Source organism: Bombina bombina, chromosome 6, assembly GCF_027579735.1.
Source record: "Bombina bombina isolate aBomBom1 chromosome 6, aBomBom1.pri, whole genome shotgun sequence".
In the NCBI taxonomy this organism is placed as follows: Eukaryota; Metazoa; Chordata; class Amphibia; order Anura; family Bombinatoridae; genus Bombina; species Bombina bombina.
The window spans coordinates 474,681,696-474,698,461 of record NC_069504.1 but is presented as its reverse complement, the minus strand read 5'-3'; the positions used below and the strand labels follow the sequence as shown (position 1 = coordinate 474,698,461).

Genomic DNA, 16,766 nt, shown 5'->3' with positions numbered 1-16,766 from the left:
GGGGTTGTATTTTTCTTTTACAGGCAAAAGAGCTGAACTCTTTGGGGCATGCCCCCACAAAAGGCCCTTTTAAGGGCTGGTAAGGTAAAAGAGCTTTGAACTTTTTTAATGTAGAATTGGGTAGGGCATTTTTTTATTTTGGGGGGTTTGTTATTTTATTAGGGGGCTTAGATTAGGTGTAAGTAGCTTAAAATTGTTGTAATATTTTTTTAAATGTTTGTAACTTATTTTTTTTATTTTTTGTAACTTAGCTTTTTTTATTTTTTGTACTTTAGTTAGTTTATGTAATTGTATTTAATTGTAGTTATTTGTAGGTAGTTTATTTAATTTATTTAATGATAGGGTAGTGTTAGGTTTAATTGTAACTTAGGTTAGGATTTATTTTACAGGTAATTTTGTATTTCTTTTAGCTAGGTAGTTATTAAATAGTTAATAACTATTTAATAACTATTCTAACTAGCTAAAATAAATACAAAGTTACCTGTAAAATAAATATAAATCCTAAGATAGCTACAATGTAATTATTAATTATATTGTAGCTATCTTAGGGTTTATTTTACAGGTAAGTATTTCGTTTTAAATAGGAATAATTTATTTAAGTGTAGTGTAGTGTTAGGTGTAATTGTAACTTAGGTTAGTTTTTATTTTACAGGTAAATTTCTCTTTATTTTAGATAGGTAAGCTATTAAATAGTTAATAACTATTTAATAGCTATTGTACCTAGTTAAAATAAATTGAAAGGTGCCTGTAAAATAAAAATAAATCCTAACATAGCTACAATATAATTATTATTTATATTGTAGCTATATTAGGGTTTATTTTATAGTAAGTATTTAGTTTTAAATAGGATTAACTTAGTTAATAATAGAAATATGATTTAGATTTATTTAATTAATATTTAAGTTAGGGGGGTGTTAGGGTTAGTGTTAGACTTAGGTTTAGGGGTTAATAATTTTATTACAGTGGCGGCGGTGTAGTGGGGGGCAGGATAGGGGTTAATAAATTTATTATAGGTGGCGACGGTGTAGGGGGGGCAGGATAGGGGTTAATAAATTTAATATAGGTTGCGGCAGGGTCAGGGAGCGGCGGTTTAGGGGTTAATACACTTATTATAGTTGCGGCAGGGTCAGGGAGCGGCGGTTTAGGGGTTAATAGGTATAGAGTAGCTTGCGGTGGGCTCCGGGAGCGGCGGTTTAGGGGGTAATACATTTATTTAGTTGCGGCAGTGTAGGGGGGGCAGATTAGTGGTGTTTAGACTCGGGGTACATGTTAGGGTGTTAGGTGTAGACAGCTCCCATAGAAATCAATGGGATGTCTGTCAGCAGTGAACTTGTACTTTCGCTATGGTCAGACTCCCATTGATTCCTATGGGATCCGCCGCCTCCAGGGTGGCGGTTTGAAAACCAGGTACGCTGGGCCGTAAAAGTGCCGAGCGTACCTGCTAGTTTTTTGATAACTAGCAAAAGTAGTCAGATTGTGCCGTACTTGTGTGCGGAACATCTGGAGTGACGTAAGAATCGATCTGTGTCGGACGGAGTCCGGCGGATCGAAGTTTACGTCACAAAATTCTACTTTTGCTGGTCTGTAGCCTTTGATAACTAAGGCGAATCAGCCTCGCCACAAATACGCTGCGGAATTCCAGCGTATTTGAGGTTGACGGCTTGATAACTACCCCCCCAAGTGTCTTGCCCCTTTGCTGTTATTAAAAATTAAAAAGAATACTGAATGATATACAGTATAAAATAAACAGAATAATTAAAATAGAACTAGATATAACATTTCAAACCTTTACAGAATCCAAAAGGTATAACAAATAAAGTATATTGGTTTATCATATCTGTCAAAGAAACACTAAGGGCTAGATTACAAGTGGCGCACTTAATTATTGGGCTCCCGCAAATGGGCAAATTTGCCAGTTTGCCGGAGAGCAATAATTAACCAGCCATTACATTGCTATCGCGAGCTTGCGGTATATATATATGGAAATATGTATTTAAGTATAAATATAACATATTCAGCTTTGTGAAGAACATTGGAATGTGAAATTGTCATTATTCATGTCTGGTTAAGGCACTTGAGAAAATGTGACTGTGTTTGCCCGCATGTAGGGTGTTTGTTTTATCCCCCCATTTTTGTGCTCTATTGACTTCTATGGGGGATATTTCAATGCGGTCACAATTAGGTTAGCCCGCAACAGAAAACGTTTTACTTTCAACTTGTAATATACGCGGTACCCGACGCGTGCAAAAAGCCTACTTCCAGCGGAGTTAGCTCCACTCATAATCTAGCCCTTAAAGGAATGTGAAACCCAAAACTTTTCTTTGATGATTCAAATAGAGTATGCAACTTTCCCATGTATTATCATTATCAATTTTGCTTTATTCTCTTGATATCCTTTATTGAAGGTTCAATTTAAGAAAGATGGTTTAATGGCACTACTTGTTAGTTACAAGGGTCTAATACCATTCAAATATAGTTTTGGCCTTCTAGAATATTGCCAGTGGTTAAGTGGTGCTATGTATCAATTACTAGTATTTCCCACTCATGTTAGACCCATGAAAGTGTAACTTTATTAATTGAACTATCATATATATATCTCCAAGTTGCAGTAATGTACAACAAGGCATAACAGAACTTGATACTTAATATAGGGACAGTCAACACCAGATTTGTTTTGTTTAAAAAGATAGATAATCTCTTTATTACCCATTCCCCAGTTTTGCATCACCAACACAGTTATAATAATACACTTTTTACCTCTGTGATTACCTTGTATCTAAGCCTCTGCAGACTGCCCCCTTATTTTAGTTCTTTTGAAAGACTTGCATTTTAGCCAATCAGTGCTGACTCCTAGGTAACTTCACGTGCATGAGCTAAATGTTATCTATATGACACACATGAACTAACGCCCTCTAGTGGTGAAAACTGTCAAAATGCTTTCAGATTAGAGGCAGTCTTCAAGGTCTAAGAAATTAGCATATGAGCCTACTTAGGTTTAGCTTTCAACTAAGAATACCAAGAGGACAAAGCAAAATTAGTGATAAAAGTAAATTGGAAAGTTGTAATATTTGAGACTAACTTTAAAACCCCGCAAAAGACACTGATTGCAGAAATGTCCTCCTGGCGTTCTCGCAACATCTCATGGTTAGGGAGGATTAATGCATTTAAAATGAATATACTCCCAAAAAATGTATACGTTTTGCAGACCCTTCCAATACCTCTCCCAAATAGTTTTCTTACTACTCTACAGAACCAAATCTTCTAATATATATGGAATAAAAAACCAGCAAGAATTAACAGACACATTATGTGCCTCCCAATTAATAAAGGGGGCCTTGGTGTCCCCGACTTGAATAAATACCTGCAGGCCATCTTTTTACAAAGAATACTAGATTGGTTCACTAACTATGATAAGAAAGCTTGGGTAAACTTGGAGCATGACATAGCAGGCAAATCACATCTTGGGGCCTTGTGCTGGGGACCCAAAATTAACAAACTAAACCAATCAGGATACACCTCTATAACACAAGAAACTTATACTGTTTGGGACAGACTGATATCACATTCCTCGTTACTGTCAAGTAGGCACTCCCCACTAACCCCTCTCATAGACAACTGAATTCCCTCCAGGAGCAACCACCATAGAATATTTAGCCAGGAAATCACATAGAGCATTATTAGCATACCACTTAGGTAATGAGCAAAGATGGTACATGAAAGAGGAACTGAAAGAGAAGGGACTTGACTTTTTACAAGACTGGTTCAAACTACATCAATGCCACTCTTACATTCACAGAAACCCAGATAGGAGAAACATTATGAGACCCCTGACACAGTTTAAATCCTTGTGCAGTAACCCCCAACCAATTAAACATTCTTTGTCACTAATATGTTCTATACTGCAGACTCAAATGCCAGGGCAGACTCCTTATTATATCGAAAGATGGGAGCGTGAACTTGACATCATTATCTCACCTATGGACATGAGTTTAATATTTCAAAATATTACTAAATCCACAGTCTCTAGCAGATTGCTAGAAATTAATTTCAAATGAATGCATAGGTGGTACTTAACCCCTGAGAGATGCCAGAAGCTATTTAAAAGTAAGAGTGATAAATTTTGGAGATGCCCCAGCCAAATAGGTCCTATGTCACATATATGGTGGCAATGCTCTGAAATAGGTCAATTTTGTATAAAAATTATTGAAGAAACAAAAAAAATTATTGGCCCATCAGTTACCAACAGTCCGCTCACATGGTTGTTCAATTTGACCCCCAAAAAGCTAAATACTTGCCAAACTGGAAAACAGCTACTATCCCTAATCTAATCTAGCACAGTGGATAGACCAGTGCAATAAAACAATACATTTAGAAGAATTCCACTATAATAAGACTAAACGTAAAGATGCCTATGTAGAGGTTAAAACAATGTGGGAAGACTACTTATCTGACAACTTCTAAGAGTCGGAAAACTCTACTAAATATACCATATTCTCCGCCATTTGTCAGTGGAATAATTAAACCAGCTTGTTAAAATAGGAGTATACCTGAAAGCTATAGAATTGATGAGTGACACATTTGAAACGGTGTAAACTTTTCAGTTATTTTTTCTTTTTTGATTCTGCTTTTTGTTTTGATTGCCATATTTGAGACACGATTGAATGTTACATCTTAATGCAACTGTGTATTAGAATGTCACAAATGTGAATGTATATTATCAAAATTGTTTAATAAAAATATTTGAAAAAAGTTGTTTAAAATTATATGCCCTATTTAAATCATGAAAGTTTATTTTGGACTTGACTATTAGTATTTAGAGTTATTGCAACAATAAAAGCCATGCATTTAAATTAGTATACTTCATATTAGTGTGTTGGTATTTCTAAGCAAGAAATGCAAACATTTTTACTTTTTGCTGTTCTACATTTATCGAATATCATTTCCTCATTGCAAGGGCTTTTATTACTGTCGATATATCATTTGAATTATAGGAGTGATATTGGCTGATTCATTGCCAGCATTTTAGTTTTAACCTTACCTGTTTTTTTTTAATATTTTTTCGTTTTAATTCACTAATGATGTACACTCATACATGATATATTACACCTTCATGGGTCTAACGTGAGTGCTTATATAGTATCGCTTTTTTGTTCAGTTACTATAACTGAATTTGGGAAATCCTTTATTGAAGGAGCAGCAATACAATGCTGGCAGCTAGCTGAACACATCTGTAAACGAATGACAAAAGGCATAAATGTGCAGCCACCAATCAGCAGCTAGCTCCCAGTTCCCAAGTCTACCTAAGTGTCCTTTCCAACAAAGGGTATCAAGAGAACAAAGCAAACTAGATACTAGAAGTGAATTCAAAAGTTGTATAAAATTGTATTATATGGGGCCGATTTATTAAGGGCCTAATGACCCTGAATACAGCTGTTTCTGTGCGAGCCTTCAGGGGTTAAGAAGCAGCAGTCTTAAGACCGCTGCTCCTTAACTCGTCCACCGCCTCTGAGGCTGTGGACAGCAATCCGCCCGATCTCATACGATCAGGTTTATTGACACCCCTTGCTAGCAGCCAATCTGCAGGGGGCGGCATTGCACAAGCAGTTCACCAGAACTGCTTGTGCAATGTTAAATACCGACATGCTGTCGAAATTTAGCGATGCAGGGCATTCATGATTCGCTAAAGCGAAACATGTACGCCCGGGGTATGATAAATCTATGCCTTATATCTGAATCATGAAAGAAAAATTTTGGGTTTCATGTCCTTTTAATATTTATCTTCACGCTGTGAAATGTAAGGATTATGCTGAGTGAATAGTGTAACTATAGTATGGAGAAAATATCACAGTTTATAATCATCTTCAAACTGTGATTGAGATAAAGAGGCCTATTTACAAGCCGTCAACTGCAAATACGCCGGAATTCCACAGCGTAATTGTGGCGATCTTGATTCGACCTAGTTTTCAAACCCTACAGACCGGCAAAATTTGAGATTTGTGACATAACATACAATCCGCCGGCTCAATCCGACACAGATCAATGATTACGTTATACAGATGTTCCGAATACAAATTCGGCACTATCTGACAACTTTTGCAAGTTATCAAATTTCTAACAGGTACGCTCGCCACTATTCCAGCCCAGCGTACCTGGTTTTCAATCACTACCATTAACTAAACCTATTAACCCCTAAACTGCCAGTCCCCCACATCGCCATAAACTAAATTACGCTATTAACCCCTAAACCTAACAACCCGCTAACTTTACATTAAAAATGACCTCATCCCTATCTTATAATAAATTAAAACTTATCTTTAGAATTAAAATAAATTATATTAAACTATTAATTAATTAACCTACCCTAACTATTATAATAAAATTATATTAAATTATTAATTAACCTACCCTAACTTTTATACTAAAATTACATTAAATTAACAATTAAATTAACTATATTACATATTTAAAAACCTAACCCGCCCATCTTTTATGCTCCAGTCACAAGAATTCACTCATAGCAATGCACAGGTCATTAGAATTGCTGATACTAGAACCCTTAACTGTGCCCATTTAACTGCAGTGTATCTAGTTGGAGATGGGTGAATTCACAGCAGACTTATAGGGGCCAGATTGCATAAACTCACTATACTTCTCCTTGTTAAATCATCATACACTACCCTTCTATTTTATACCACAACCCTTTTCAGATAATGTATCTCCATAACTAGACCTTCTCTTGTATCAATACTCCCTAAACTCTTCCATCAATACTTGAATATCACATAGATTCTGGCTGTCACTAATCTTTCTTACATGAGCGGCTCTCGTCCGCTGTTCCCCTTTTTCTTTCTCTTATTTTTCTAACTCACATTTATCATATGATCCTGATACGCGGCCTAAGAGTGATGATATATATTGATTAAGACCCTTCCTTATCCCATGTTATTCCCCTTATACTCTAGGGTATACAAAGGCCCAGGTTTTACGTATGAGATTACACAATTCTATATAAAATGAGGTTCTCTATTATTATGTCTTGTTATATAGCTAAGGCTGAAAATATCTGTATGCTAGCTATTTTTTTTCTTATGAGTGTTAAAGTTAAAAGTTACGTAATAGACTTTATTATCTTAATTACACTATATCTTTTGCTAGAGTCGCAGGGATATTGGTTATCAGATAAAAAGTACATATATTCCACTCATCATAACTGGATAGCTCATTTCAGCAACTTTTATTATTTGTAGACATATGATGTATGCTGTTTACTGTTCAAGTCAAAAACCTCCATAAAAAAAAGTTTGTAAAAAAAATAAAAAAAACCTAACCCTACTCAAATTATTTAATCTACTATTAAAAAATTACTAAATTACAAAAAAAAACTAAGTTACAAAAAATAAAAAACCACAGTATCAAAAATAAAAAACAATTACACCTAATCTAATAGCCCTATCAAAATAAAAAAGCCCCCCCAAAATAAAAACCCCTAGCCTACAATAAACTACCAATGGTCCTTAAAAGGGCCTTTTGCGGGGCATTGCCCCAAACAAATCAGCTCTTTTACCTGGAAAATAAAATATAAACACCCCCCCAACAGTAAAACCCACCATCCACACAACCAACCCCCCCAAATAAAACCCTATCTAAAAAAACCTAAGCTCCCCATTGCCCTGAAAAGGGCATTTGTATGGCCATTGCCCTAAAAATTACATTTAGCTCTTTTACATTACCCAAAGTCCCTACTCTAAAAATAAAACCCACCCAATAAACCCTTAAATAAACCTAACACTAACCACCGACGATCCACTTACAGTTTTCGAAGACCGGACATCCATCCTCATCCAAGCGGCAGAAGTCCTCAGCGAAGCCGGCAGAAGTCTTCATCCAAGCGTGCAGAAGTCTTCATCCATCCGGCGCAGAGCGGCTCCATCTTCAAGACATCCGGTGCGGAGCATCCTCTTCTTCCAACGTCTGTTGCAGAATGAAGTTTCCCTTTAAATGACGTCATAGAAGATGGCGTCCCTTACATTGCAATTAGTTGATAGAATTCTATCAGCCAATAGGAATTAAAGGGGAAAAAGTCCTATTGGCTGTTGCAATCAGCCAACAGGATTGAGCTTGCATTCTATTGGCTATTCCAATCAGCCAATAGGATGAAAGCTCAATCCTATTGGAATTCTATCAGCCAATCGGAATGTAAGGGACGCCATCTTGGATGACGTCATTTAAAGGGAAACTTCATTCTTCAACAGACATCGGAAGAAGAGGATGCTCAGCGCAGGATGTCTTGAAGATGGAGCCACTCTGAGCTGGATGGATGAAGATAGAAGATGCCATCTGGATGAAGACTTCTGCCCGCTTGGATGAAGACTTTGTCCCGCTTGGATAAAGACTTCTGCCGGCTTCGCTGAGGGCGCTTGGATGAGGATGGATGTCTGGTCTTCGAAAACTGTAAGTGGATCGTCGGTGATTAGTGTTAGTTTTTTTTAAGGATTTATTGGGTGGGTTTTATTTTTAGAATAGGGACTTTGGGCAAAGTAAAAGAGCTAAATGCCCTTTTAAGGGCAATGCCCATACAAATGCCCTTTTCAGGGCAATGGGGAGCTTAGGTTTTTTAGATAGGGTTTTATTTGGGGGGGTTGGTTGTGTGGGTGGTGGGTTTTACTGTTGGGGGTGTTTGTATTTTATTTTCCAGGTAAAAGAGCTGATTTCTTTGGGGCAATGCCCCGCAAAAGGCCCTTTTAAGGGCCATTGGTAGTTTATTGTAGGCTAGAGTTTTTTTTATTTGGGGGGGCTTTTTTATTTTGATAGGGCTAATAGATTAGGTGTAATTGTTTTTTTATTTTTGATACTGTGGTTTGTTTGTTTTTGTAACTTAGTGTTTTTTTATTTTTTGTAACTTAGTTGTTTTTTATTTTTTTTAACTTAGTTGTTTTTTATGTAACTTAGTAACATTTAATAGTAGATTTAAATAATTTGAGTAGGGTTAGGTTTTTAAATAGGTAATATAGTTAATTTAATTGTTATTTTAATGTAATTTCAGTATAATAGTTATGGTAGGTTAATTAATAGTTTAATATAATTTAATGTAATTTTAGTATAATAGTTAGGGTAGGTTAATTAATAGTTTAATATAGTTTATTTTAATTCTAAAGGTAAGTTTTAATTTATTATAAGATAGGGATGAGTTAATATTTAATGTAAAGTTAGCGGGTTGTTAGGTTTAGGGGTTAATAGCTTAATTTAGTTTATGGCGATGTGGGGGGCTGGTGGTTTAGGGGTTAATATGTTTAGTTAATTCTAGTGATGTGGGAGGCCAGGGGTTTAGGGGTTAATAATTGTATTACAGTTGCGGCGGGGTCCGGGAGCGGCGGGATAGGGTTTAATACATTTATTTAGTTGCGGTGGGCTCCGGGAGTGGCGGGATAGGGGTTAATACATTTATTTAGTTGCAGTGGGCTCCGGGAGTGGCGGGATAGGGGTTAATAGATTTATTTAGTTGCTGTGAGCTCCGGGAGCGGCGGGATAGAGGTTAATACATTTATTTAGTTGCGGTGGGCTCCGGGAGCGGCAGGATAGGGGTTAAACATTTTAGTATCGTGGCGGTGTTTAGTGACAGGATATAAATAAAGTTGGGAAAAAGCCGAATAGCAGCGAGATCGATGATTGCTAGTTAACAACAGTCAGCTGCTCATCGCCCTGTACTTGGTGCGCAACTTTTTGCCGGCATTTTTTATAAATATGGAGATCGTATTCAGGTGCGCGGCCACGATGTTAGGCAAGCGTATTGGTGCCGGTGAATGCAGCATTGTTGACGCTTTGATAAATAGGCCTCAAAGATTATTTAAACTGTAGATAAGATAAAAAAATATTCTTTTGCGTGGAGTGAATAGTATAAATATGATGTAAACATAAATGATTGGTATTTATCTTTAAACTGTGAATAATAAAATAAATAGTTCATGCTCCAAGTGAATAATGTAATTATGCTGTAAAGGAAAAAAAAGTCTTGTCCCTTTGTCTGATGAAAAACTCCAACAATGGTTTTACCCTTCATGACCCCCAAAACAAACCTTCTTCTAAACCCTAAAAATCTCTGTGCCCTTAAATAGCCATATTTTTTATACTTTTATCCACATTCTTTAATGATGTCCTCAGATAGATTGATGAATAAATATAATCACGTTAACATTTTACAACTGTTCAAACCGGGGCAATGTATTAGTTATTCATTTTAGAAAAGCTGATCTATATATTTTTTGGTTTATAGCTGTAACAGAAAATAGGATCAATATACTAGATTAGTCTTGTTAACCTAATATAAATCAATCAATCAATATCTATCTATCTCTCTCCCTATATCTATTTATCTATCTATCTATCTTTACATTAAGCCTATTTTGACCATGTAAAAAATTTTAAAAAATGTCTTTTCTCAGATTTTAATAACAATTCTGTTATCCTATTTGCAACGACGTGCAAAACATAAGAAAAGTGAAGACAAAGTTCCAATTGGAAACCGATTTGGCTTTATTGTGTAAGTTATATCCTACCATTCTGCATCAACAGTAAGTTAACCCTGTGTGCAAAGAAAGAGGTTAAAAACTGGGAGTGGCATATGAAAGAGTAATTGTGATAGAAGCAGATGTATTAGCTCTGCAAATGCAGAGCATTTTGTCCATAGGTTTTGTACGGATTATAAAAGTTTACATATTATTGATTAGCAATTTGACAATAATTGCATCATAGCAATGCCTTGAGTTAATAAAATAAGAGACAAATAAATGATTACACGTGTTTCTTCTTCACCACTCAATAGGCAACTCAGCCTCATTGGATGTCTCACAAAGTATATGATGAGTTAATGGCAGTTTGAAACTAATAAATGGGGTTTAATGCAGTAATTGTAATGTCTTATAATTTGAAAACAAATCAGTGGGCCTCTGTCACTTATCCAATAGTTCAATCATTATTTATGATTAGAAACTGCCTCATCTTTATTCTTATTAGGCAAGATATTTATATTTTAGTAGTGTTCCTGCTTCACTACATAACAGTACATAAGAGCAGCTTGCACTATACATATCATATGAATGAATATGTTCAGAAGGAAGTTAGGATTATGGGGCTTTTGGGTTATTACATCATGTATATGCTCAGATAGGACATAAATATCTTCACCTGCCTGTTTACTGATACATCTACCATAACATCATTTTATCATGACTGAATTTAAATGTATTTGTCTCCTATTTTTCACAAATGTTTGCATTTTCTAGGCCAGTGAACTTTCTAAACAGCTATTCAAACAGATGGTCATATGGAGCTGCATGTGGTGCAACTGCTACAACTGTATTTCTGCTCTTCTTCAATGAGTATTCTAATTACTTCAAATTTAATGCCCCTCCCTGGGCTAAAGGTACTCATGCACGAGTATTATCATTATAATAATGTGTCATTTACAGTATCTGACCAGGATCTCACTTGTGTCTAGTTATAGCAATATTATACCGCATATAGTTCTCCCTTATATGGTAACTATAGTATGGAAAAAATCATCAAAGTTGTCATATGTCAACCCTTACTTTAAATCCTTAGTGTGCCTTCCATTTTATGTCTATGCAGTAAATATACATCTAATGCTCTCTCTTCTTGCTGTTTACCTCTAGTCCTGGTCACCCTCCTTTGTTCTCTGGAGGTTGGTGTGGATTATTACCCTTTCTTCGCCTGCTTGTCAACAAGTCACAGAGTCATTGGCTCAGTTTTGGGATTTTCATATGCTTTATGCTGGTAATATAGAAGTTCCTCTCCTGTATCAGCAAAAATATCATAATTTCCATATCCAATAATTGTACAATTTGGAATATTAAATGTTTGATTTAAGAATATGGGTTAGATAACGAACACCATCTAAAGAGCACTCATCTCTTGATAATTTAGCTCATACATTTCATAGACTAAAATCAGAATTGGTAAAGACTGAAGTTGATTTCAGTGAATTTAGCCCAGTATGGTAGTTTTACGCACCCTAGATAAGAAAGTGTGCTGGTTATATATATATAGTTTCACTGTTAGCATTTTTTATAGGATGTATTCATTAGCCTATTTATCTTCACGTTTCCATTTGTATCATTGTATTATACACTGCTCAAAAAAATAAAGGGAACACTAAAATAACACATCCTAGATCTGAATGAATAAAATATTCTAATTAAATACTTTGTTCTTTACATAGTTGAATGTGCTGACAACAAAATCACACAAAAATTAAAAAATGGAAATCAAAATTTTCAACCCATGGAGGTCTGGATTTGGAGTCACACTCAAAATTAAAGTGGAAAAACACACTACAGGCAGATCCAACTTTGATGTAATGTCCTTAAAACAAGTCAAAATGAGGCTCAGTAGTGTGTGTGGCCTCCACGTGCCTGTATGACCTCCCTACAACGCCTGTGCATGCTCCTGATGAGGTGGCGGATGGTCTCCTGAGGGATCTCCTCCCAGACCTGGACTAAAGCATCCACCAACTCCTGGACAGTCTGTGGTGCAAAGTGAAGTTGGTGGATGGAGCGAGACATGATGTCCCAGATGTGCTCAATTGGATTCAGGTCTGGGGAACGGGAGGGCCAGTCCATAGCATCAATGCCTTCGTCTTGCAGGAACTGCTGACACACTCCAGCCACATGAGGTCTAGCATTGTCTTGCATTAGGAGGAACCCAGGGCCAACCGCACCAGCATATGGTCTCACAAGGGGTCTGAGGATCTCATCTTGATACCTAATGGCAGTCAGGCTACCTCTGGCGAGCACATGGAGGGCTGTTCGGCCCCTCAAAGAAATGCCACCCCACACCATTACTGACCCACTGCCAAACTGGCCATGCTGGAGGATGTTGCAGGCAGCAGAACGTTCTCCACGGCGTCTCCAGACTGTCACGTCTGTCAAATGTGCTCAGTGTGCCCCTGCTTTCATCTGTGAAGAGCACAGGGCGCCAGTGGCGAATTTGCCAATCTTGGTGTTCTCTGGCAAATGTCAAACGTCCTGCACGGTGTTGGACTGTAAGCACAACCCCCACCTGTTGACGTTGGGTCCTCATACCACCCTCATGGAGTCTGTTTCTGACCGTTTGAGCAGACACATGCACATTTGTGGCCTGCTGGAGGTCATTTTGCAGGGCTCTGGCAGTGCTCCTCCTGTTCCTCCTTGCACAAAGGCGGAGGTAGCGGTCCTGCTGCTGGGTTGTTGCCCTCCTACGGCCTCCTCCACGTCTCCTGATGTACTGGCCTGTCTCCTGGTAGCGCCTCCATGCTCTGGACACTACGCTGACAGACACAGCAATCCTTCTTGCCACAGCTCGCACTGATGTGCCATCCTGGATGAGCTGCACTACCTGAGCCACTTGTGTGGGTTGTAGACTCCGTCTCATGCTACCACTAGAGTGCAAGCACCACCAGCATTCAAAAGTGACCATAACATCAGCCAGAAAGCATAGGAACTGAGAAGTGGTCTGTGGTCACCACCTGCAGAACCACTCCTTTATTGGGGGTGTCTTGCTAATTGCCTATAATTTCCACATGTTGTCTATCCCATTTGCACAACAGCATGTGAAATTGATTGTCACTCAGTGTTGCTTCCTAAGTGGACAGTTTGATTTCACAGAAGTGTGATTGACTTGGAGATACATTGTGTTGTTTAAGTGTTCCCTTTATTTTTTTGAGCAGTGTACTTACAAGATAATGCATTATAGAAAATAGTCTTTATAATAGCTAAAATGTTATGTTCAACTTTTCCTCAGGTTTTGTGTGCAGTTGGCAGATTTATTTGAATGTCAGAAGATGGTTAATGTAAGTGGTGGCAGCCATTTTGTAAGATACATCAAACCTAGTTTAATTATGTTTATTAATCATCATCATATTTTAATCCAAATGTACAAGTCCTTTATATTAAAATTAACAATTTTGAAAGCTTACAGTTTTCCTAAAACAAATTTGGATGTTTACTTCAGAAATTTTGTTTTAAAAAAATAATCTTTGGACAGATTGTAATAGAACTATATGTGATTCAATCAATATGATTTTGCAACATCTAGTAGAATTACAATTTTTTTGTGAAATCGAATTGTTAGACAGAGAGTTACACAAATATAATATATATAATCCTGTTCAATAATGAGTCAGCAAAGTGATTGTTAGGAATATAAAATGGATGGACAGTTTGATCCTAAATCTTTAAATTTGTTGTCAATATTTAGGTCTCTATCTCCATCATCTTTGTCCCAGTCCCGTCTCTGGCTTGCTGCTTGTTTCTAATGGGAAAGTTTCTGCACACATTGGTTGAAACAGGAATTGCTTATTACAGATCTAAGGAAATACAGGTAAAGCTGACAGTATGTTACATTATGGGACAATTTTGAAACATCTGGAATACCAGCACACAAAATCTTATATGCAAAGTTTTCACAGGTTTTGTGTAGTACAAAATGGAAGTAGAAAATAAGCAGCCAATGGGAAAGAGAAATTCATCCATTCCTGATGACTACCTTGTTGGTTTCATTACAGGGATTTTTTCATAGTTTTATGCTAACTTTAACCTTTTTATCATTTCAATCCCTTGATTGCAATTGTGATTCTGATTATTTTATTTTTTTACTGATAAACATTTTTTATGGTTTAAAGGGACAGTCAAGTCCAAAAAAAAAAATCTTTCATGTTTCAAATAGGGCATGCAATTTTAAACTTTCCAATTTACTTTTATCACCAGTTTTGCTTTGTTCTCTTGGTATTCTTAGTTGAAAGCTAAACCTAGGAATGCTCATATGATAATTTCTAAGCCCTTGAAGGCTGCCTCTTATCACATGCTTTTTTATTTGCTTTTCACAACAGGGGAGAGCTAGTTCATGTAAACCATATAGATAACATTGTGATCACGCCTGTGGCTTGCGGCAGACATTGCACTAATTGGCTAAAATGAAAGTCAATAGATAATAAATAAAATGTCATGTGATCAGGGGGCTGTCAGAAGATGCTTAGATGCAAGTTAATCACAGAGGTAAAAAAGTATATTAATATAACAGTGCTGGTTATGCAAAACTAGGGAATGGGTAATAAAGGGTTTATCTATCTTTTCAAACAACAAAAAAATATGGTTTCGACTGTCCCTTTAAAAGTGTGAGTTGCTGACTATTTTAACATTTTAGTGAAACAATTCAATTATGTGAAATGAACATGAGCCCCCCCAAAATAAATAAATAAAAAGGCATGCTTAGGGTGGCGTGGCTAAATGGAATAAAGAAGTGACTAATGTTTGTCCTAAATGCTCTTTCCAAGATCCTAATTTGGGTCATCTGTTATGGGACTGTCCCAAGCTTAAACAATTTTGGGCGAAGCTAGAGTATTATCTCTCCTTAATAGGGAAATTGAGGATTTACTTGGAAGGGGACTCTATCCTCTTTTTGGTCGGCCATAACTCTTGAGGAAATTTAGCAAACTTTATACGTACGGTAATAATAATTGTGAGGACACTTATCTTAAAATACTGGATAACTTCTAAAACCCCCTCTATGAGGGAAGTGAAAAATCTTCTGCTTGACTCAATGATTAAGGCAGCCTTTGAGTCTAAGTTGAGTGGGGGAAGAGGAAATTCTTTTCTCAAGATATGGAGAGAGTTCGCTTGCTGTCAAAGTGAGGGTACGGTACTCTATATAGAGCAAATTATCAATCTAAAGATAACTTGAGGTAGCACAGGAGATGATGGAGGAGTGCTGAGGGGGGAGGGGGGAGCGGAGTGTGGGAGAGTTGTGGGAGGTTCCCCCCCCCCCTTTTTTTGTTTTTGTTTTGTGAACTACATGGATAGTTAGTATTTGTGGAAATAGATATGGGAGGATAGGGGGACAGGGACAAGGAAAATGATTAATTTGGGAATTGGTAATTGGTTTGATTTAAAATTGTTGCTATCTTGGGGAAATTTGTTTTATGTGCTGATTATTGTTTGTCTTTTTTTTCTGTTGGCTGTATTTGTTTTTTTCTTTTTTTGGATATAAATAAAGATTATAAAAAAAAAAAAAAAAAGGCATGCTTAAATGTGCAGTGGCCAATATATGCAGTGGTAAAGTAGACAAAATGGGTTCCTATGATGCAAAAGGTCTTGAATTAAAAATTGTGGGGAAAGATCTAATAAATTACTTAAAATGTTTTCTGATTTATTTGAATAATGTTGGAGATAAAATAATGACTCAAATGTATGCAGTAGAAAATCTAAAAAAAAAGTTTTCTAAATTGTTTTGAAAATAGCCTATTGTACCTGTGAATGCATAAACTCGTAAACCCATGGGAAACAAATCTATCAGACTGGAATAGACTCCAATGAAAGAAAAGCCAATCATCAAATAATTCTACTTCCATCTCATCACTAACTCTAGTTGGTAAACAAGTTCACATTTTTGGACTAATGGTGGGAGGCATTCGAAGATATCCACTACTTTGTAATGCTCTGTGCATGTTTCTAAGTTGTTTGTGGCTACAAAACCTGCCATCTTGGCAATCTCTGTGCCCGAGAAGATATATAATCTTGCTAACATTGTGTGAATTTCTGTTGTATCTTTGCACCAGCCACACTGTAACCAATTTGGATCTTTTTGAACAGAATGGAGAGCATTGTCTCAAGTGTAATACTGACACAGCTATTTGATTCCCTTCAATCCTCCATGGAAGTTATTTAGAATTATAGAGTTTCTGGTTCTTGGCATCTTCATTTAGGAACTTTCTGGAT

General features: G+C 36.7%; 1 protein-coding gene across 1 annotated transcript in view; it reads left to right on the top strand.

Moving 5' to 3' along the window:
• LOC128664476 (stimulated by retinoic acid gene 6 protein-like) overlaps positions 1–16,766 on the top strand; it is a 130,182-nt gene that overhangs the window by 17,622 nt on the left and 95,794 nt on the right. The window contains exons 3-7 of the mRNA XM_053719301.1: positions 10,440–10,537; positions 11,280–11,419; positions 11,670–11,790; positions 13,795–13,843; positions 14,251–14,373. Coding sequence (XP_053575276.1) covers positions 10,440–10,537; positions 11,280–11,419; positions 11,670–11,790; positions 13,795–13,843; positions 14,251–14,373 — 531 coding nt within the window. The remainder of the gene's footprint in view (positions 1–10,439; positions 10,538–11,279; positions 11,420–11,669; positions 11,791–13,794; positions 13,844–14,250; positions 14,374–16,766) is intronic.